At 36.0% G+C, this 21,749-nt stretch overlaps 4 protein-coding genes and 1 long non-coding RNA gene across 6 annotated transcripts; 2 read left to right on the forward strand and 3 right to left on the reverse strand.

Moving 5' to 3' along the window:
- The first annotated feature begins 8,860 nt into the window (after positions 1–8,860).
- Positions 8,861–10,454, forward strand: LOC120359925. 2 transcript variants are annotated; one of them, XR_005576669.1, is made up of 5 exons: positions 8,861–8,962; positions 9,050–9,240; positions 9,414–9,578; positions 9,630–9,752; positions 9,910–10,454. It is a non-coding gene; the product is annotated as an uncharacterized LOC120359925 (long non-coding RNA). The 2 variants fall into 2 exon arrangements; XR_005576668.1 differs by having other exon boundaries at positions 9,641–9,752.
- A 953-nt stretch (positions 10,455–11,407) lies between these two features.
- LOC120359950 lies at positions 11,408–15,487 on the reverse strand. The gene is made up of 4 exons (XM_039459430.1): positions 15,106–15,487; positions 12,687–15,031; positions 12,409–12,599; positions 11,408–12,235 (listed from the first exon to the last, which is right to left on the reverse strand). The coding sequence occupies exons 1-2, from the start codon at positions 15,485–15,487 to the stop codon at positions 13,038–13,040; spliced, it is 2,376 nt and encodes a 791-aa protein (XP_039315364.1). The 3' UTR covers positions 11,408–12,235; positions 12,409–12,599; positions 12,687–13,037.
- On the reverse strand, positions 15,473–16,975 carry LOC120359924. The gene has a single exon (XM_039459376.1). It carries the CDS (start codon positions 16,951–16,953, stop codon positions 15,508–15,510), a length of 1,446 nt encoding a protein of 481 aa, XP_039315310.1. The 5' UTR covers positions 16,954–16,975; the 3' UTR covers positions 15,473–15,507.
- LOC120359923 lies at positions 16,946–21,194 on the reverse strand. The gene is made up of 2 exons (XM_039459375.1): positions 21,083–21,194; positions 16,946–18,982 (listed from the first exon to the last, which is right to left on the reverse strand). The coding sequence occupies exon 2, from the start codon at positions 18,899–18,901 to the stop codon at positions 16,973–16,975; it is 1,929 nt and encodes a 642-aa protein (XP_039315309.1). The 5' UTR covers positions 18,902–18,982; positions 21,083–21,194; the 3' UTR covers positions 16,946–16,972.
- LOC105206519 lies at positions 19,957–21,632 on the forward strand. Its single transcript, XM_039459378.1, has 3 exons — positions 19,957–21,055; positions 21,125–21,407; positions 21,502–21,632. Exons 1-3 carry the CDS (start codon positions 20,012–20,014, stop codon positions 21,561–21,563), a joined length of 1,389 nt encoding a protein of 462 aa, XP_039315312.1. The 5' UTR covers positions 19,957–20,011; the 3' UTR covers positions 21,564–21,632.
- The last annotated feature ends 117 nt before the right edge of the window (positions 21,633–21,749 follow it).

A 21,749-nucleotide genomic window follows, 5' to 3' on the forward strand; every position in this document is an offset into this window, starting at 1 on the left:
ATTATCTTGATTCATATTGTACCAACTTAATATACTATTTTTTTAATTTATTGCCGAAATCAAGACAATTTAATAGAAAATTACTAATTAGTACGCGTATCAAGTGCTCGGTGTAAACAAAATCTCTGTCTCAAATGTGATCTGATTGATGACGAAAGCGTGGAGACGCAGAAGCATGCTTGAAAAGTAAGTCTCTTTATTTTTTTAAATAATCACACAAAAGTCAAAGATAAAGTTAAAAAGAATGATTTGAATTTAGATTTATTGTAATATTTTTTCTCTAAACACTAAATTTTGTTTAAATTTCTATTTGTAAAAATTAATTAATCTATTCTAAAGTAGCGGTTATATCGGAAACAAATTAAAATTAATAAAACAATTATTAATTGTTAGGTACAAATTAAAGCATATAATATTTTAAGCATATCATATAAAATTCCTGTTTATTATAAACTTAGTAAAAATAACTTTGAAATTATTCAACTACATTATACATTAATCAATATTAATTTATATGTTAAAAATCAATAATGTCTCTGAAAATGTTCTTTTTATTCTTTTCCAGATCGTAAATAAACTTCAATTCCATGAATAAATAAAAATTACTAGAAAATGAATTTATATGAAGATGGCATTATTGAACAATATCAATTTATGCTAACTTAAAATTTGTAAAATCTACTTTTCTTTATTAGTTGTTTATTAGAGAGTAATAATATAAAAATGGAATATACGCATCATATATGCATACAATTATTTTAATTTTATTTATGTATATTCCGTTCTTATATTATTACTCTCTAATGAACAACTAACAAAGAATAGCAGATTTTACAAATTTTAAGTTAGCACAAATTGATATTGTTCAATAATGCCCTTTTCATGTCAATCCATTTTTCAGTAATTTTTATTTATTCTTGGAGTTGAAGTTTATTTACGATCTGGAAAAGAATAAAAAAAACATTTTCAGAGACATTATTGATTTTTAACATATAAATTAATATTGATTAATGTATAATGTAGTTGAATAATTTCAAAGTTATTTTTACTAAGTTTATAATAAACAGGAATTCTATATGATATGCTTGAAATATTATATGCTTTAATATGTACCTAATAATTAATAATTGTTTTATTAATTTTGATTTGTTTCCGATATAACCACAAACTTTAGAATAAATTAATTAATTTTTACAAACAGAAATTTAAACAAAATCCAGTGTTTAGACAAAAAAATTACAATAAATCTAAATTCAAATCATTCTTTTTAACTTTATCTTTGATTTTTTTTGTTATTATTTAAAAAAATAAAGAGACTTACTTTTCAAGCATGCTTCTCGGTCTCCACGCTTTCGTCATCAATCGGATTACATTTGAGACAGCAATCGTCAATCCGATTAGCCTAGGGAAATTTTCTATACCTACGTTGAGTACCATTGTTCAATCCAATCCGAGATCCGATTAGTTATCGTAAACACCCCATGTAACTTTTTCCCTAGGGCGGAAACGTGAAAAGTGAAAATCTTTATCATTGAAGTTAATGGAGAAATTTTTCACTTTTCACGTTTCCGCCTTAGGGAAAAAGTTTCATGATCGACCCTCAGAAATAGAAAACAAGCTTTCACCAACGCCGATTAACTTAATCGCTGATTAATCTATCGGAATTGACCAATCGTATTTGTCGTTAAGTAAAAACGACAAATGCGATTAGTCCATTCCGATAGACTAATCAGCGATTAAGTTAATCGGCGTTTGTGAAAGTGGTCCTAATATACATCTGGGGGTCAATCATGTAATTTCACATGGAACTTTTCACGTTTCACTTTTCACTTTTCATTTTTCACTCATAGAGAGTTCACGTGAATCTTTTCACGCACAGCGATTATGTATGGATAATGCGCGGAAGTTTAGTTTGCGTTCCAAAATTCACCTTTAGAGGCTCTGTCATCGCAACTATCAAGCGGTCGTGAAAAAGGTTTCTACCTGTTTTTATAGTATAAAAGCTCAAGTTCACACAGCAAATAAAAGCTGGCGTTTTACCCCCTCTCTATCAATTTGACGAATCCAGCGAATAAACGCTCAAAGTTCGACACAGTCCAACTTTTAGCGACTAAACGCTGGCGTTTATCCCTTCTCCATCAATTTTCATCAATTTGCAAATTCAGAGGATAAACGCTCAAAGTTTGACACAGTCCAACTTTTAGCAAAACGACGCTGAAATTTAAATATAACAATCCAAATTAATTACTTTCCAAAAGTGAATATATAAGAAAAAAATTATGACTGAAAGGTTAAATCAATCGATATCACTTAAAAATACAAACGAAGTTAGTATATATTATATACATATAGTAAGCATACTTTTAGGCTAGGTTGCTTTTTGTTTTTTATTTATTTATGTTAGATAGCTTTATTTGTTATATTGTTAATAATTGTGTTTTTTATGTTGTAGAAAATTCTGTTATGCCCTCATATACTTGTGGTGTGTGTGAAACAATTGTTTGTACCATACAAGAAAATGAAGAAATATATCGGCACACTTGTATGGAGAGATATAATGAATGTTACATAGATAAAAATTCATATTATTTTTATCCTAAAAACGGTAAATACATTAGTAACAATTTCAGCCCAATGCAAAGAAGAAATTGTGCTCATTACAATTTACAAAAATTGGAGCTACCCAAAACTTTTTTTTTATATCTATTTCTTTTTTTTTTAACAAATACATTGCAGCAATTGCAGCAGCTATACGTCGTCTTCTAATTTCAGCTATAATCGCCACTGTGTGTTTATAATATTTTACATACTCGATATATTGATTCCAATATCGATAATATTCCAACTCCATTTTTGCGGTTGTCAGATTATGTACTTAGCAATTGCCGCTTTTAACGCTGCTTTACGTTGCGGTGGTGTTGGGTGGAGTAAGGGTAAAATATCAGCTTTTATTCGCTACATAAAAAGAACAGAAGCAATAGCGCTTAGCTTTTTAACGCTGCTTTGCGTTGCGATTGAGTGGGGGTAAAACGCCAGCTTTTACTCGCTGCGTAAAATTGCACCTTTACTTTTACTTAAAAATTTAATTATATAAAAAAAAATTGTAAAAAAATATATTCATAAATAAATTTTTCTTAGTTATATTGCATAAACTTAATTTACAAATATAATATATATTACATTTATTTTTGATGATCCATATATTGTAACAACTATTTTATTATGTAGTAATCAAATTTTAAAAATTACATTGTAATTTAATACAAACATTGTTTTTCAAAATTAACTTTAATTTAGTTTTTCATTTATGCAAATTTTAAAGTAAATTAATTTCATTAGTTATTATATTTAACTTTGTTTAATTAAAAAATATTAAATAATTTAGAATACGGACCTTTATCAAAATTGAATTCTCCGCTCACACATGTATTTTCCAAATTTATAAATTATAAACACTTACATGATTGATTAATATTCTATTTCACAAGACACACTTTTCTTATATCATTGTGTATTAAAACGCGTTAAAGTATATTTTTATCTAAATTTGCATTTGATGAAGCCTCATTCTATATAATTATCAAAATATCAACTTGTCAAATATAAATATCAAACATAATTATATCACAAAAACATTATTTTTATTTATGTATGTACACCCAAGGACTTTGATTCTGTCCATGGGGAAATTTTCCAAACTGAGAAGTCACGACTTTCTACATACTCGCAGTTCATGATTAATAAAACGACTAGAGCTTATTGGTCGTTACGTTAATCATGAACTGTAAGTATGTAGAAAGATAGCGACTTCTCAGTTTGGAAAATTTCCCCATGAACAGAATCAAAGTCCTTGGGTGTACATTAGCTTATCCTGTCAACGCAATGCAATACCAAAAAGGTTAACCTCTTCAATAATACCTCTTCAAACTGTTACCACACTATTATCACACTTTTATTCTAATTTTGAAATACATACAATGTATTAATACCCTAAATTTTCACCTTTTTGCTATCACAGCTGATGGCAAAAAAGTTCACGTGAAAAAGTTCATATTTCCGCTCATGAGTGAGTTACATGATCCCATGGAATTGTACAGTCGTGTTCATTATAGTTGCTACACTTTTTCTTTGATGGTTTTTAAAATGTAGCCTTGCTCATCGAGCGGCGAACGTAATTGGTTGGATCCACAAGTAAGAACCAATCATGTTCTCAGCTCTTGTTATAGTTACGTGTTCAGAGACGCATCTAAGAAAAAGTGTCGCAACTATAATGAACACGACTGTACACCCAAGGACTTTGATTCTGTCCATGGGAAAATTTTCCAAACTGAGAAGTCGCTATTTTTCTACATACTTACAGTTCATGATTAACGTAACGACCAATAAGCTCTAGTCGTTTCATTAATCATGAACTGCAAGAATGTAGAAAGTGGTGACTTCTCAGTTTGGAAAATTTCCCCATGGACAGAATCAAAGTCCTTGGGTGTACACCAATCTTTATTCTCAATTTGATCAATTTTCGGACCCGGGGGCGCTGAGATCTTAGATTCCACTAATGGCTGCCGTTAGCAGTCCAGAGATATATAAGGCTTGTTTTCTATTCCTGCACTAGACTGCACTGGAACGTTTCTTCTTGCTTTTACTAACTTTCAAATATATATCTATTTCATTTTAAGTGCACACTAATTCAGGGAGTTTAGGAACAAAAAACAAACGGATAATCAAAGGCACTCTTGTTGGAAAGCATTCAAAACGAACAATACTAGTGTAACACAGTCCTTTTGTTTTCTGTTCCTGAACTCCCTAAATTAGTGTACACTTAAAATGAAATAGATGTATATTTGAAAGTTAGTGAAAACAAGAAGAAACGTTCCAGTGCAGTCTGGTGCAGGAATAGAAAACAAGCCTAGTGTGTTCTAGCTGGAAAACGGCCTAAAGAAGAACTAGACCTTGGCACACTGGTCATATCACTCCCGCCTAGAGTCCGTATAAAGAGAGAAGCGACATCGAACCCCCACCACAACCTTTAGTATCCAATTGAGTCCTCCACCGCCATTTTGGGACCGCTCTAACGTCATCAGGGTGCCGTCACATGGGACGTAACTTGCGTAGCGTAATTTGCGTATTCTAGTAACTTACTAAAATATGTTGCGCCATTTAAAAGCCTTTCTTCACATGAAGCGTATTTCGCGGATTTTCAAGAAATGCGTATCTAATGCAACCAATTGCTGATTAGGGTTTCTCTTGTACTCTCTAACAGAAATGCTAAACAAATTTACGATTGGTTTTTGTAATTTACGCGTCTCGGAAAATACGCCTCATGTGGAACTGATACTCTACACACTAGTATGTGTGAATCATCTATGTGCGAATTTAACCTGTGCGCGCATATATTCCTGTTCCTTGTAATTTTCAAAAATTTATATATTTAAAATAAAATAAATATATGTGAGCATTTAAGAAAAAGAAAGCATTTTACATGCAAGAAATTCAAGCAACACCGACATATCTATTAATGTACAGTCGCCTGCATTATAGTTGCAACACTTTTTCTTCGATGGTTTTTGGAATGTAGCCTTTCTCATCGAGCGGCGAACGTAATTGATTAGATCCACAAGTAAGAACCAATCATGTTCTCAACTCTCGTTATAGTTGAGCGTTCAGAAACACATCGAAAGAAAAGTGTCGCAACTATAATGCAAGCGACTGTACAACTATAACCTTAAAATTTTGTATCAACATATTGCAAAAAGATTGGATATGACAGAATGTTATTACAGAATAGCTATTATAAATAATAAATTTGATATAAAACTGCTTCTTAATTTACCCTGATATCATTATCTACCTTTCAATTTTGTTCTGCTTATTTAAGTAATACATGTGTTACCAATACATGTATACACAGCTTTCTTACGCAGGAAATTGGATTCGACGTAACAATAATAACGTAAAAAGCGTAAAGTAACTAGGCGGAAGCTAATGTTCCAGTAAAACGATATCATTGGTCGGCGCAAGTTACGCTTACGCAAGTTACGCCCCATGTGACGGCACCCATCAAACACCATTCGTATCTTTGACTATATAAATATGGACTGCTAGTACCCAAGGTCCGTGGATTGGCGTTGGAGGGGAAGGAAGGTCGTTGCATCCACTTCAACGATGTGGAACGAAAATGGCGGCGGCCATACTTTTACTGCACACTCGCTCACTCACACAACTAATAGCTGTAGTACCTTACTATCTACGTACATACACTAACACTGACTCGCTGTCTCGAAAATGGCGGCTATGCAACGACCTTCCTTCCCCTCCAACGCCAATCCACGGACCTTGCTAGTACCCCTCCACTTTCCTATGTTTTCGTGTAAGAAAGATCTGCAACGCTTCCATCTCCTAAGTGGCAGAAATGTGAAACAAAAAAGCGAGACAGCAATAGTAGAAAATCAGAAAAGAAAGAGACGGAATACAATATATCGCTTTGAATTTATACGTTCACTCCAAAATATGCGATTATATTTCTGTAAAATAAAAATTAATTTTACTAAATTAAAAGAAAATAAATATGAAATATACACATTTTATTATTAAAGATATATTTAAAAAAATTATAAAATTAATATATATATATATATATATAAAATATATATATATATATATAAAATAATAAAATACATAAAGCAAAAAATAGAAAGTAATTAAAAATAAAAACAACTAAGTGATGTCATATAAATAAAAGGAAGCCTTATTAGAAAACCGTTATTTTCGGGTAATAAAGTGTACAGTATAAATTATTGCCCACTGAAAATAACAGTTTTAATTAAATTATGTCTTATGAAGTCTTTGTGTTCATTCAACGTAATTATTTTACCTTCATAAGCTAATTTAACGTTCAAATAATACGTAATAATTAATTTTATTATTACATATTTGTGATTCTCTAAAATTTCTAGATCTTTAATATGTGTGTCAAAGTTAATAAATAATGTATCTAATTTTAGATTTCTTGAATTGTAAGAATTATATTTCTCATTTTTAATTTATTTTCTAATTTAAAAAAATTAAAAAGTTTAGGTTACAATGCAATTAACTAATAACTTACCCAATAAATGGTACAGGAATGTGTTTCTCCTTTACACTTTTATATTTGGTTGATTTACAATCATTTATAAAACAATATACTACCATTGTATTATATCACTCAATCGCACAAATGTTTATTACTGTCGCGTATAAAAGCCACACACCACACCATATGTTATTTTATACTGGAAATCGTCGCTTAGGAGATGATGGCGCTGTAGATGTTTCTTACAGCCTAAAAGAGCCAACTAGCAGTCCATATATATATAGTCAAAGATTCGTATCATTCTACAAACACTGAACTCAATACATACAGGAAAGAGCGGGAGGGTCCCAGATGCGCACAGACCCGATCGGACACCACCAATCACGTAATCTAATTTAACCCAACCAACGGAAATACTCTAGGCATCGGCCGCTATAATTGGTGGTGTCCAATTGGTCTGTGCGCATCTGTGACCCTCCCAGGAAAGAGCCATCCTATAGAAATCGTGCGTAAAAAGCCGGTCAGAGAGAGAGGTTACCATTATGTTGGCTGTCTCTTTTCTTCTTAAGCTCTTGAAACCCGCCATTTTTGATGGTACAATCATATCTAAAAGTTAGTCAAACCTCCTAAAGTGCCTTTGAATTTTGAATCGTTCTCTGTAGAGTCCTATATAAAGAGAGAAGCGATATTGATGTCCGAAGCTCTGATTGGTAATCTGATTGATACTTGATTGGCTAAGCGAGCAGCCATATTGTGACCACAGCTGTTTGTAGAATGATACGAATGGTGTTTGATGACGGGGTGCGCACGATTGGACACCGCACGATTGGACACCACCACTCACAGCGGCCGATGCCTAGAGTTTTTCCGTTGGTTTGGTTAGATAAGTCAAGATGATTGGTTGGTGTCCAATCGTGCTGTGTCCAAAAGAGTGTCACCCTTTGATGACGTTAGAGCGGTCCCAAAATGGTGGTGGAGGTCTCAATTGGATACTGAAGGTTGTGGTAGGGGTTCGATGTCGCTTCTCTCTTTATATAGGACTCTAGTTCTCTGAATTCATCAGTCAGCATACTTTTGACGATGCTTGTATCGCTAAAAAAAGAGACCTACGACAGAAAGAGACAACTAACCTAACGTAACCCTCTCTCTCTGACCGTTTTTTTCCAGCCACGGCTCTTTCCTGCATGTATTGAGTTCAGTGTCTACAAACAGCTGTGGTCATAATATGGCTGCTCGCTTAGCCAATCAAGTATCAATCAGATTACCAATCAGAGCTTCGGACATCAATGTCGCTTCTCTCTTTATATAGGACTCTACTCCCGTCCAACCAATATCTAGGGAGTGGGTACCACTAAAGGGCCTCGCACATGAAATGCATAACAGAGCATAAGAGTAGCATAAGATTCGTATGTACTTGACCGAAGCAAAGTTCCGGATGAAGAAATGACTATTTTAAATCGTTTGTATTTCGTTTGAAGAGTTATGAAGTGCATTTGAAAAGGTTTGTGAGTCCTTCAATTAATTGTAATTAATTTTTTATTTTTACACCGTGTATTTGGCCGAAAAAATTAACCGGAGCTAAATTAAACAAAAATCTTGTATGGATTCGTTTGTATTTCGTTTGAAGACTTTTGAAGTGTCGTCAGAAACGTTTGTGAGTTATCCAGATGATTTTAATAAAATATTTTAAAGTCATGTAATTGACCGAAATATAGATTCCAGGCGCTACTGGTCCTGAAGTACCAGAAGGCGCGTTCGGTGTAATCTCTAGTATTTCGATACTCCTGGTTCTTTCTTGACAGTAAGGATAAACAATGTGCAGTAAGTCACATATTTCCAAAATATCTGGGGGGGGGCTATTACGGTTTCTGAAACGAGGTGAAAATTACAAAAGTGAGCAAATTCATTAGTTGTTGATCAATAAAGTTATAGATATTCTAGTAAATTTGTTCACTTTTGTAATTTTCATCTCATTTTAAGAACCGTGATAGCCCCCCTGAGAAGGTGCAATTGGTGTTGCAAAAGCGAATTGGTATTTAATCAACGAGATTCAGAGACGGAAGCACAAGCCCAGGATGATCCTTCCCGAGAAAGCAGTCTCCGTACTTCGTCTGGAACCAAGATTCATAACTCCAGCGATTAGAACCTGTTCGGATGCACTCAAATGCAAAGTACAATAGAATTAATTTTTTCAGAAAGATGAAAATGTATTTAATATTTACACATAAAATAACATTGGATCCAAGATCCTTGACGATAGTTGATGCATCTTTATTTATTTTTGCAAGTAATTTTTTTGGATGCTGTATTGATTTTATGTTCAACGCACTATATTTTATTGCAGGTTTGTCGTGCCATGAGATATTTTCCTCCTGAACAATGCAGTATGGTCAATGTTAAAGTGATCGGGTGTTTACTGTTTGTATGTGATGGCGACACACTATAGTTATACCGGTGATTCAAGAACAGATTGGAATATTCCATCTGCGACTTGCTCTCAATGTTTAAGGTTGGTAGGCGTCGTTGCAGCATATCCAGGTCATTTTGTTGCTTATTGTAGACGACTTTCAGGACTATGGGAGCAATACAATGATCTAAATACTACAGTAAAATCTTGTTCACATAATGAGACAATTAGTCCTATTGCTGCAGTTTATATCATATATGAAGATAATTAAATATGGTATGTATATTATAGATATATGTCAAATATAAGAAGAAAAATATATTTATAAGTATAAAATTTAGAAAAAAAATTCATGGATATAAATGTAACATATATAAATTATCTTGTTTTGTATGACATGATCAGTAATACACATGTTTTTCTTGCATTACAGATTGCATCATTCGATGTAGACTGTCATAATCATTTAAATTTGACATATTCGTCTATAAGACCGCCACGATGCGGAAAAAACAAGATCTAACGATTGAAAGTGATAGAGGCACAGTTGTCGAGAGCAATCATGTCACTCTAGAACCGAGTAATGTAGCGGCAAATCATCATCGTCATCAGCTCAGAATCAAAACAAAACACCAACATGATTCAAACAGGCATTCAAATAATCAATTACAAATAATCAATTACAAATAATCAATTAACACCACCAAAAGGCGTAATTCCTTAATTTTTAATACAAATAGTATGCTATACGGGATTCCTATGAAGATGTATGTATACGCGAGTACGAACGTATTATTTCATCCAAGTTAAATATGTGGAATGCAAGTTTAAATTCTCGTCCCTTTTTGCAGACAAAACTCAGATCCATGCATCGTCTTTTCATTGTTAGAGCCAATTTGTATTTTACAGCACGTATACATACATGATGTCATACGTATTCCTCTAATGAGTCTTAATATATAATCTGTACACAACAAACGTCCGTATCTCTCATTATTCTAATTGAAATGTACAAAGCTTGATACGTAAGAGAGTCTAATACTTAGGAGAGATAGTTACAAAAGTGAGAAAATAATACATATACAAATAGTAGGATTCTTAACTTATGTCTATGGCCGCGATAATAACATCTTATTTGTTTATATATATACATATATACATATATATATATATATATATATATATATATATATATATTTGTATGAAGAACAGTGATACAGCCGAATAATGAAAAGTACAATTGTGCAATATGTATCAATGGTTCTAACTGCGTGATAGAAGTACTTTGATCGATAACATTAAGTACATATTTTAAGTAATAAATGTGTAATAATTTGGATAATCTTTACACTACAACAAACGTCCATATCTCTCATTATTCTAATAGAAATGTACAAAGCTTATTGATACGTAAGAGAGTCTGATACTTAGGAGAGATAGTTACAAAAGTGAGAAAATAATACATATATAAATAGCAGGATTCTTAACTTATGTCTATGGCCGCGATAATAACATCTTATTTGTTAATATCTATATATATATATATATATATATATATATATATATTGTATGAAGAACAGTGATACAGCCGAGTAATGAAAAGTACAATTGTGCAATATGTATCAATGGTTCTAACTGCGTGATAAGTGCTTTGATCGATAACATTAAGTACATATTATAAGTAATAAATGTATAATAATTTGAATAGTAACGAGGCTACAATCCGTTGTCTTTTCTTCTTTTTTGAAATGGCAAATGCTTAATGTATTTCAACGTGAATTAACTAATTATTTACTATGTAATGCCGTTAACTTTGTAAGACGTCGAACGATATAGCAACGGATTGGCTTCAACGCCTGATTTTAAATAGCGACCTTAAAATTCTCGGGGTAAATGTACGAAACAGTCGGCTAAAATTAACTAGAAGTCAATTTTTTTAATTAAATGGAAGATTTATTGATTATACAATTGTAACAATAGCTCTTTGCAGTAACAATATAATTTTACCTGTATTACAAATAGGTTTTTTTGTATGGTACAAGGTATTTTGCATAATGGGAATTTTATTATGTACAGTTTCAGATTAAAACATGGTTAGAATAAATCATGATTAGTATATTTATCATAATTGACTCTATTCCCTTCTGACAGATATTCTACTCCAGAAATCATACCCTAAGAAATGCACTCCATCAACGTTGCTGGTTTGGCAACGTTGATGGAGTGCATTTTTGGAGGAAAACATCGCATTCTTTATCGCAGAATCATAAGATCTTGATCAAATTTTTTATCCTTTGTCCTACCGTGGTTTAGATATGTTTCTAATTGCGTCGAGTCCACAAATGTAACCAACTATCCGCAGGACTCAGTATAATTTTATCTTGAGCTTAAAAAAAACCAGTCTAGCTAAGTGCAAGATTCAATAATGTGGAAATTATCTGTGTACTACTTGTTAAACAGTAATTAAAATATGTAAATAACAAATTATCATGCATTTCAATGGCATTCCTCTGTATGTTCTCCCATACTTCTAAGACATTTTCATACAAACTCGTTAGATTATCAAATAAAGTCGAATGCATCAAGAAATATCCTTTCGCCAAAGAGAGCAAGTCGCAGATGGAATATTCCAATCTGTTCTTGAATCACCGGTATAACTATAGTGTGTCGCCATCACATACAAACAGTAAACACCCGATCACTTTAACATTGACCATACTGCATTGTTCAGGAGGAAAATATCTCATGGCACGACAAACCTGCAATAAAATATAGTGCGTTGAACATAAAATCAATACAGCATCCAAAAAAATTACTTGCAAAAATAAATAAAGATGCATCAACTATCGTCAAGGATCTTGGATCCAATGTTATTTTATGTGTAAATATTAAATACATTTTCATCTTTCTGAAAAAATTAATTCTATTGTACTTTGCATTTGAGTGCATCCGAACAGGTTCTAATCGCTGGAGTTATGAATCTTGGTTCCAGACGAAGTACGGAGACTGCTTTCTCGGGAAGGATCATCCTGGGCTTGTGCTTCCGTCTCTGAATCTCGTTGATTAAATACCAATTCGCTTTTGCAACACCAATTGCACCTTCTCAGGGGGGCTATCACGGTTCTTAAAATGAGATGAAAATTACAAAAGTGAACAAATTTACTAGAATATCTATAACTTTATTGATCAACAACTAATGAATTTGCTCACTTTTGTAATTTTCACCTCGTTTCAGAAACCGTAATAGCCCCCCCCCCAGATATTTTGGAAATATGTGACTTACTTCTTCTTCTCAATGTTATTGGTACCCGTCCCCAATGTACAGCATGGCGGGGACGATTTGACCATAGTAACCAAGGTATTTCTTGTCTTTCTTTCAGTGGTGATTGTAGATTAATTTGGTATTACTGCAAGCGTGTAGAAATGTGTGCTCCGTTACAAAAGTGGAGTAACTAGGTTCTTGAGGGTAAGTCGTAAATCGGAGTAGTTGGAGTCGAGCGCCCTCCCCTTGAATCGCGTCAGAGACGCAAACTAGCGGGTATACCCGCGAGGCGGGAGGGTTTAAATGAGGAGGTTGCATGACGTGAAGTAGGCGAGAATAAGACGACAGATACTACTGGTAGGAAATTTAAGCATGGGAAAGATGTTTATTTCAGAAAAAGGGAACTTGTCTTTAATGTACTTCCTTAGTTTGCAAGATTTCGGGGTGGTGGTAGGACAGTAAAATATGATATGATTAGCATCCTGGCGGCCGTCACCGCAGTCACAAGATGGTAGATTTGTCATGTTTTTTCTGTGCAAACTGTAATTTAAGTTATAATGATTACTTCTAAGACGGTTAATGATGACTATTTCCTTTCTGCTAAGAGACTTTCGATGAAACCAAGGATGTCTGCGAGAGTCTTGCTGATACAAGGCAGCATGCTGGGCACCAGTTCTGTGAGCAGCGTCTTCTAAGTATGCTTTAAACTTGTTGCATTTATCGATGTTAGCCATAGCAAAGAAGTCTGCGTAGGGTATCCGAAATGGTGGGGCGTAGCCGCAGCGAGCAGCTTCTTTAGCAGCCGCATCCGCCGCCTCATTTCCCGGAATTCCTCTGTGTGCCGGCGTCCAGCAAAGGGTCAGGTTTACCCCAGCTTCATTAAGGACAAACAGCTTATATTTAAGGTAGACAACGTAATTATCAGCTTTGTGACTGTGTTGCATAACAGCGCGTAACACGCTGAGAGAATCCGTGAAAATCACTACATTCTTCCAGTGGAGTTCCTCAATGATGCCAACAGCCTCGAGTAGGGCCCACGCTTCAGCGGTGAAAATAGACGTTTCAGTGGGCAATTTATGGGTGACGGAACGGCCCAGGCAGGGGATCCAGACACTGGCCCCCACGCGAATACCTTGTTTAGATTTGGATCCGTCTGTGTATAATTTAACGTGCAGACTAAAGTGTTCCTCTACTAGACAGCGAAAGCTTTGTCTGATAAGTTCGTTAGGTGTGTCTTTTTTGAATTTTGTAAGGGAGTCGTTGATTTTCGGTTTGAAGCAAGAGACAGGATAATTATATTGAAATCTTGGGATTACTGTACTGCGGAAAATTCTATTGCCATCCCCGATAACGTGCACGTATACACCAAAGATGGGAAATCTTTTAAGGATACTGATTCTATCCTGCCGGGAAGTCGCTACACCCTTCAGGGCTTCTAGAAAGGAGATGACAGGATTACTCTTGTTGGCTAGTGCTTTATATAGGTATTTAGAGGAGATGTGTGAAACTCTAATTTCAAGAGGGGGTTCTTTAGATTCGAAGAGCATAATGTTGATGGGAGTGGAAATTCTGTAGCCGTATGCAACTCTGATGCATCTGTAAATTAGCCTTTTAAGCTTTAGGAAATTCATGGAGTTGCGTTGGAATTGAAAGATCTGACCTCCGTATTCTATAGAGCTCCGAAAAATTGCTCTATAGATTTGAAGGAGTATACGAGGGTGAGCGCCCCACCATACTCCTGAAAGGGAAGAAATGATATCAGCAAGCTTTCTGCCTTTAACAATTAAGTGTTTTAGGTGAACATTTCCTCTGAGTTTATTATCAAACCAGACGCCCAAAAAGCGTGCGCTATCGACCCGGGGTATGGGATTGTCGTTAATAATAATGTTAAGGGTATTATTCGTATTAAATTTTGATGTTCGTTTCCTGGAAAAAACAATGAGCTGAGATTTTTCAGACGACAGATCTAAGCCTCTCTCATTAAGGAAAAGGGAAATACGATCTATAGAAGCCTGTAAGGCAGCAATAGCGTTTCTCTCATTATCAGAGGCCACAAACACCGCGAGGTCGTCAGCATATTGTAGAATCTGGGTATTATCAGCTAAGTGTTTGCCTATATTTCGAAGATAAATGTTGAAGAGTGAGGGGCTAAGGATGGAACCCTGTGGAGTACCCTTATGTACACGGTATGGACCCTTTAGTTCGCCGCCAACTGCAAAGAATATTTCTCTTTCGCTAGTGAGGTTGTAAATAAAACGGCAAAACTTGGGGGAAAGCCCATGTTTATCAATTCCTGTACCAGAATAGCAGGGATGACGTTATCGAAAGCGCCCATGATGTCAAGGAAAGCGCAAGCGACAAGTTTACCCTCGAGGAAGGCGGAATGCACATAGCTAGAAAGAGAGACCAAATTGTCTACACAAGACCTGTTAGCTCTGAAGCCAGCCTGAAAATCAGGCAGAGAGCATCTATTTTCCATAGCCCACCTGAGTCTCAGATATAAAGTCTTTTCAAGGACTTTAAGGAAGCATGATAGAAGAGAAATAGGTCTTACTCCTCCTTGCGGCTTGGGTATCAGTACGATGAGCGATTGGGACCATTGCTTCGGAAACCGGCCCTCCTGTAAGAGGGCATTGAACAAATTCACAAGTACAATGATGAATTCGTGAGGCAGTGCTTTAATAATTTTGTAGGAGAATTGGTCAAGCCCAGGAGCAGAGGAATTTTTCATATCGTCTACGGCCGCCATGACTTCGGGAAGAGAAACGTTCAGGTCCAAGCCTTGTAAGTCAGCATTGGATGCATTCTGTAGGTCATCACTGCCATCATCAAAAGAGCTCGATGTACCATTAGTCCAAGAGGGATCCTGAAAGTAATGCAAACATGAGGGGGGCAGAGCTTATCAATAACAGCTGATTGCGCCTTGATGACACTTTCAGTGTCAGGTTGAGTATGTGCGTTGACTAGATTGCGCTTTTTGAAAAGTTTGATCAGAGACCAAAGCTCAGCAGTGGGAGTTTTGGAATTAAACGTGTGGCAGAGGTTCTTCCAACCTTTACTTTTGTGTTTTTTGAGAAGTTTGGTACACGATCTTTTGGTCTGCACAAAGTAATTGTAATTATCGAACGTGGAATATTTTCTGTAGATGGCAGTGGCTTCTCTACGAAGGTTGACGGCTCTCTGGCAGTCATTGTTCCACCAGGGAGGGAGGGAAGTAGAGGGCTTGATGTTAATGGTTCTAGGAAATCTTTGTTCTTCAGGTATGAGATCGAATAAGATGTTCCTGATGTGATTGACAAATGCTATGTATTTCTCGCAACTGTTAGAGCCTGAGAGATCTTCGAGTTTTATTGGATTTTTTAGACATAAAGCATAAAAGATTTTTAATTGTTCCTCGGAGAGAGGCCATTTGTAAATGAATTTTTTGGCTTGTTTGATAGGTCCATTAATTTGTATAGTTAGCGGGAAGTGGTCACTACCCCAGGTGTCACTCAGTGTCTGGGATAGACATAGAGGAGCTAGCTTATGAGAAGAAAGAGAGAGATCAATAATTGAATCTCTAGATCCTGGAGCCGTCATCAAGGTAGGGCTCATTTCATTGAGGATAACATAATTGTGTAGTTCTATGGCTTTGGCTAAAGACCGGCCGGGACCATCATCATAAGCGTTATACCAGTGTATATGATGGCAATTAAAATCGCCAATCAAGAGTGTAAGTTGGAATTTGTCCTGAAGTTCAAGCAGTCTATTAAAAACGGCGAACGGAGTACACCTGCAAGGGTGGCGATAAGTGTTGACAATCAAGCACTGAGAATTGTCAACCTTGATGATGATACCGAGAATTTCTAAAGAAGGGTGCGAAAATGCGTCAAGGTCAATGGTGGAATAAAAAATGTTTTCCTTGATCAAAATGCAGAGTCCACGCATGTTGGGACCTGTAATGTCTCGCCTAACAGTATGATAGCCTTTGAGATGGAAGTAGTTTGACTCATAGAGTATCGTTTCCTGAATGCAGATTATATCGTAATTATACGCGAGGGACTGCAGGGTAGCCGCTTTGCTACGGAGACCCTGACAGTTCCACTGTAGGATGTTCACAACATTAGACTTACGCGTTTGATTGTTACCGTTATGGGTGAGCTGTGTCCTCCCGTTATAGTTATTATTATTATTATTGTTATAATGGTATAAAATATGTTGTGTCGCGGGTGACATTATTTGAATAGACCAAAATTTAAGATGTAAGGTTAGAGTCGATTAATACTGGGAAAACGTGATTAGATGAGGATTGGCTGTTTTCTTTTAGACCGTTGTAGGAAGCCGTATGATCTCTAGAATATTCTACTGTATAGCTTGAATTATTAACATTGTCAGAATTATTACCATCAGTATTAGTCCAGGAGTTAACAAAATATTTAAAAAGGCTACTGAGTTTATTAGTGCTAAAATAGTTAATCAAAAAATTAATTAACTCTTCCGTAGCCGCATCGTAATTTTTGTTAAGTAGTAGTGGGAATATCTTTTGTAAGAAGAAACTGCTAATATTCTTAATGAAATCACCGAAGCTTGCAATGTTGCAGTTTGGTTCAGATGAGTGGCCAGCGTTTGCAGGTGCACTTAAATTGCTGTGATTATACGCTATTCCATTTCCTGAAGAAACCAGGGGACGACCGTTGGGGTAACATTGGTAAAGCCTGCCCGGGTCCGTCGAGTGTATGATGGGAGGGGGAGGACGAAGGTGAGATGAGCTGTCACGTCTGTGAGAGAAGCCGGGCTCAGGTGAGAGCAAATGTGCATGCGGGCCGCCATTAGAACTGGACTGAAAGTTACTGTTGCCTGCGACCACACCGGCATAAGAACTGAGACGGCGAGATGGAGCCGAGGAATAATGAAGATCTTCCATATTTTCAAGGGCGTCGAATCTGTTATGACTGTGAAAATTGGAAAGGTAATTAGTGTCGAGTGAGGGACGGTTGGGCCTATCCCTGAAGTGTTTATTATATCTAGTATAATCGTTATCTCTTAAGGGAGGGAAATTACCGAAGTCCGTTCTAGGATCGTTAACAATCTGAGGTGGACCAGAGTATTGTAAGTTGACATCAGGATTACTGCGTTTAATGATCTCTCTTGCTTGGAACAGGGGAATGTTTTCGGTGGCCGCAAGGGAAGTGATCTTTTTTTGGCTAAGGACTGTAGGACAGTTTGGAGACGTAGCAAGGTGATCGCCCTTGCAGTTAATACAAACCGGTTGCTTATTATGCATGGGACAGTCATTATCATTATCATGTTTTCTTAAACCACATTTAAGGCATCTTTCGTGGCCTTTGCACGAAGTGCTAATATGTCCAACCCTGTAGCATTTGTAACAAATTTTTGTTCTGGGAATGAAAGGGGTGACTTCATGCTTAGTTTTAAAAATGTAAACGTACTTTGGTAAAGTTTGTCCTGCAAATTTAATACTTATGTACGATGAAGGAATTAATATGGGTTCACCATTTCTGATAACCCTCTTATTTAATCTCTTAATTTCTAGGATTCTATGTGAATGGGCTTCAATTGATTTGAGTATCGTATCCAAATTAATACTGGGAGGGACGTCTTTAACTAAGCCGGTACGTAAAATACGATATGAGGAGATGAAGGCACGTAGATTATGGAGCTTCAACAAAGGAGAGACTATTAAATTGTTGGCAGCGGCGGCGGATTTAAATTCAACCATAGCTTTTCCGCGACCTATCTTTTTGTTTTCGATGATGTCGTTATTAGCGGCAATGCTGGAAATCAAGCTGCAGACGTGCAGCGGGTGAGCGGCCTCCGGATCAGCGGCATCAATATTAGTGTTATATACGTACACAATGTATGGGGGGTGGTCGTCTCGCGAGTATTTTGGCACATTTGGTCCATTAGTAGAAGTAGTGGGGATCTTATTATGGCTATCGCTGGTAGTGCCACCCGCTCTAGAGCCGTTCACGTCTTGAATGACACTTACTTGTCGAGAGGAATCGCATTCTTTGCGGCTAGGGAGATTTGAGCCTGAAGCCTTGCTATTATTAAGGAGGTTATGTTTGCTTGACTTACTGACTTTAGAGGTAGATGCGTTTTTTTGATCTGTCGTTTCCTCGAGAATCCTTTTCCTCTGCGGTTTAGCTGATTCAATATCCATGGGTGCCTGTCCGTTTATCGATTCAGAGTCGCTTACTGTAGATTGCCTGTCTCCCGTAACTTGAATATCTTCTGGAAGAGTCTGAGTGCAATATGTAGAGGTTAGTTCGCGGTTATAGGCGGCTTCGAAGACTTCAAAATTGCCAGCCGGGATGCTGCTGGGTATGTTAGGAGCTAGGGGAATGGGAGGGTAAGGAGGGTGAGGAGGAGGGGGGGACTAGGGAAGCCCGCGGGAATCCCCGGGCACGTCCGGCCGACATCGTCGGCCGGTGTTCGTGCCCCGCCGCCCCCCGCCACTGGGGCAGGGGGGTCTTTGTTCATGTTGCGCAATACCTAATTTGCGTAGTTAGGCTATGATTCGCGCACTTCAAGTCTAATTTGCTCTATTTCTGGTGTAGAACACTGTGTGCTATCTGAGGTAGCAATAGGCTTATTAATTATCACAATCTCAACGGATGGAAGCCTCGATCACAACCACACAACCGGTCGCCATGAAGCGCCATGCGCGAATCTGTGACTTACTGCACATTGTTTATCCTTACTGTCAAGAAAGAACCAGGAGTATCGAAATATTAGAGATTACACCGAACGCGCCTTCTGGTACTTCAGGACCAGTAGCGCCTGGAATCTATATTTCGGTCAATTACATGACTTTAAAATATTTTATTAAAATTATCTGGATAACTCACAAACGTTTCTGACGACACTTCAAAAGTCTTCAAACGAAATACAAACGAATCCATACAAGATTTTTGTTTAATTTAGCTCCGGTTAATTTTTTCGGCCAAATACACGGTGTAAAAATAAAAAATTAATTACAATTAATTGAAGGACTCACAAACCTTTTCAAATGCACTTCATAACTCTTCAAACGAAATACAAACGATTTAAAATAGTCATTTCTTCATCCGGAACTTTGCTTCGGTCAAGTACATACGAATTAGCATAAGGCCTCTGGACCAATGGGAATCTTATGTAAATCAATATGGCGACTTTATGCTGGATACTCATTGGTCTATCGGTCTTATGTTGTGCTTATGTTATGTTATGTATTTCATGTGCGAGGCCCTTAACAAAAAGTTGAGAAGAAGAAGAGCCGCACGCTTGCATTATGACGGATGACGTTAAAGTAATTCCAATACCGAAAGTTAGATTCCATCAATTTTCCGACGATGCGCAAAACGTGGAGGAAAACGTTAAACATGATGGTAAAGAACGGGCTGTTGTGCGAGCAAATGGTCCAAGAATCAAAGAAATCATATCTCTTAAGAGACCCATCAGAATTGTAGATCTTACAAAACAGTCGACAAGTGTTACCGATCAAGACATATCTGCGAGCAATTGTAACATTGACGCTTCATCACGTTATCGCACTACATCTGACGATACTCGAAATATGTCTTTGTCCGAGAGAAACGTGCCAAAAGTTGAGGATATGTGCCAAACAATGACTTTACGTGATGCAAATGTCATTCAGAATACGAAAAAAAATTGTAAAATATCGCAATTTGACAATAAGAGTTTACAAGATAACGTTTTGAAAGATCGCGCAAAGAATTTGCGACAGAAGGGGAAAGAGAATGAAGGTATTTCATTGGCAAGAGCTACATCTAGTAAAAATATAAGCGAGACAAGAACAAAAAACTCCCAGCATGTACAATCATTTACCCGAAAGAAATTTAAAATGTCAGCAGATACAAAGAGTAATTGTATGCGAAAAGTAAATGTTTCAGACTCTAAGAGACCAAAAATGACAAAGTCGCAATCTACACCAAACATTATGAAAAAAACTAGAAATTCAATGATGGAAGGAAAAATGTTTAATGCAAAACCTCCAACATCTCATGTTGCATCACATTGTAGAACTGTAGGAAAAAATCAAATATCTCCAGTTAAGAAGATTGTATTGCGTAATGTAAAAGGTCCTATGATCAAAACATCTATAGGACCAGGAGTTTTCCACAAGGAACAAACTACAATGACAAGCGATGCAAATGAAAGACATGTTAAATTAGATGCCGTACAAGATTTGGAGCAACCAAAATACAACTCCATCATGCATACTATTAATAAGTTAAAAGAACTGGAACAGCAAAAGATTGTCACAGATATTAGTCATTTCCCATCTGCTTTAAAGACTTTTCTAAACGGAAAGGTAAATTTTTATATAAATTGCTCTTACAATTTTTGTTCCTTTTCTTTTTCTGAAAGCATTTTGTTGCAGATTTCTGCAGCGCTGGATTTTCCATTGGACGAGGCTGTTTACAAAAATTTAGTTGATTTGAGTATAGATGAAAAACAACTGCCTTCCACTATTCTGCGCAGTAAGGATCCAAAACCACGACAGAAAGATATAATACCGAAACTTGCGGATTTCTTTGTGCCTGAGAATACAAAGGAGATTTGTGAGGCTGTGCATGTTAAATCTCAGGCACCAAAGATCAATGATAATTGGAACGCTTTTAAAATTAGCGATAGGATACTTGAATGGAAATATAGTATAGATGGTATGGATTAGTGCATTTCTATATATAATTTTATCTAATAAAAATGCATAAATTAAAATTAAAAATTTTTAAATATAAGCATTAAATGAGACAGGTTATAAGATGCAAAAAAAATATCAACTGAATATAATTGCCCGACAAAGAGAATACACATAAGACAGAGGCAATTTACTCACTATATACATTTATATTTTTGTAATGGAATAAATTGTTAAGAGATATAATTTTATCTAGTTTGCTGCTTTATTTATATATATATATATAATATATATATATATATATATATATATATATACACACACACATACATACACACACACACACACACACACACGCACACTT

This window comes from Solenopsis invicta, unplaced genomic scaffold (genome assembly GCF_016802725.1).
Source record: "Solenopsis invicta isolate M01_SB unplaced genomic scaffold, UNIL_Sinv_3.0 scaffold_38, whole genome shotgun sequence".
Lineage (NCBI taxonomy): Eukaryota > Metazoa > Arthropoda > Insecta > Hymenoptera > Formicidae > Solenopsis > Solenopsis invicta.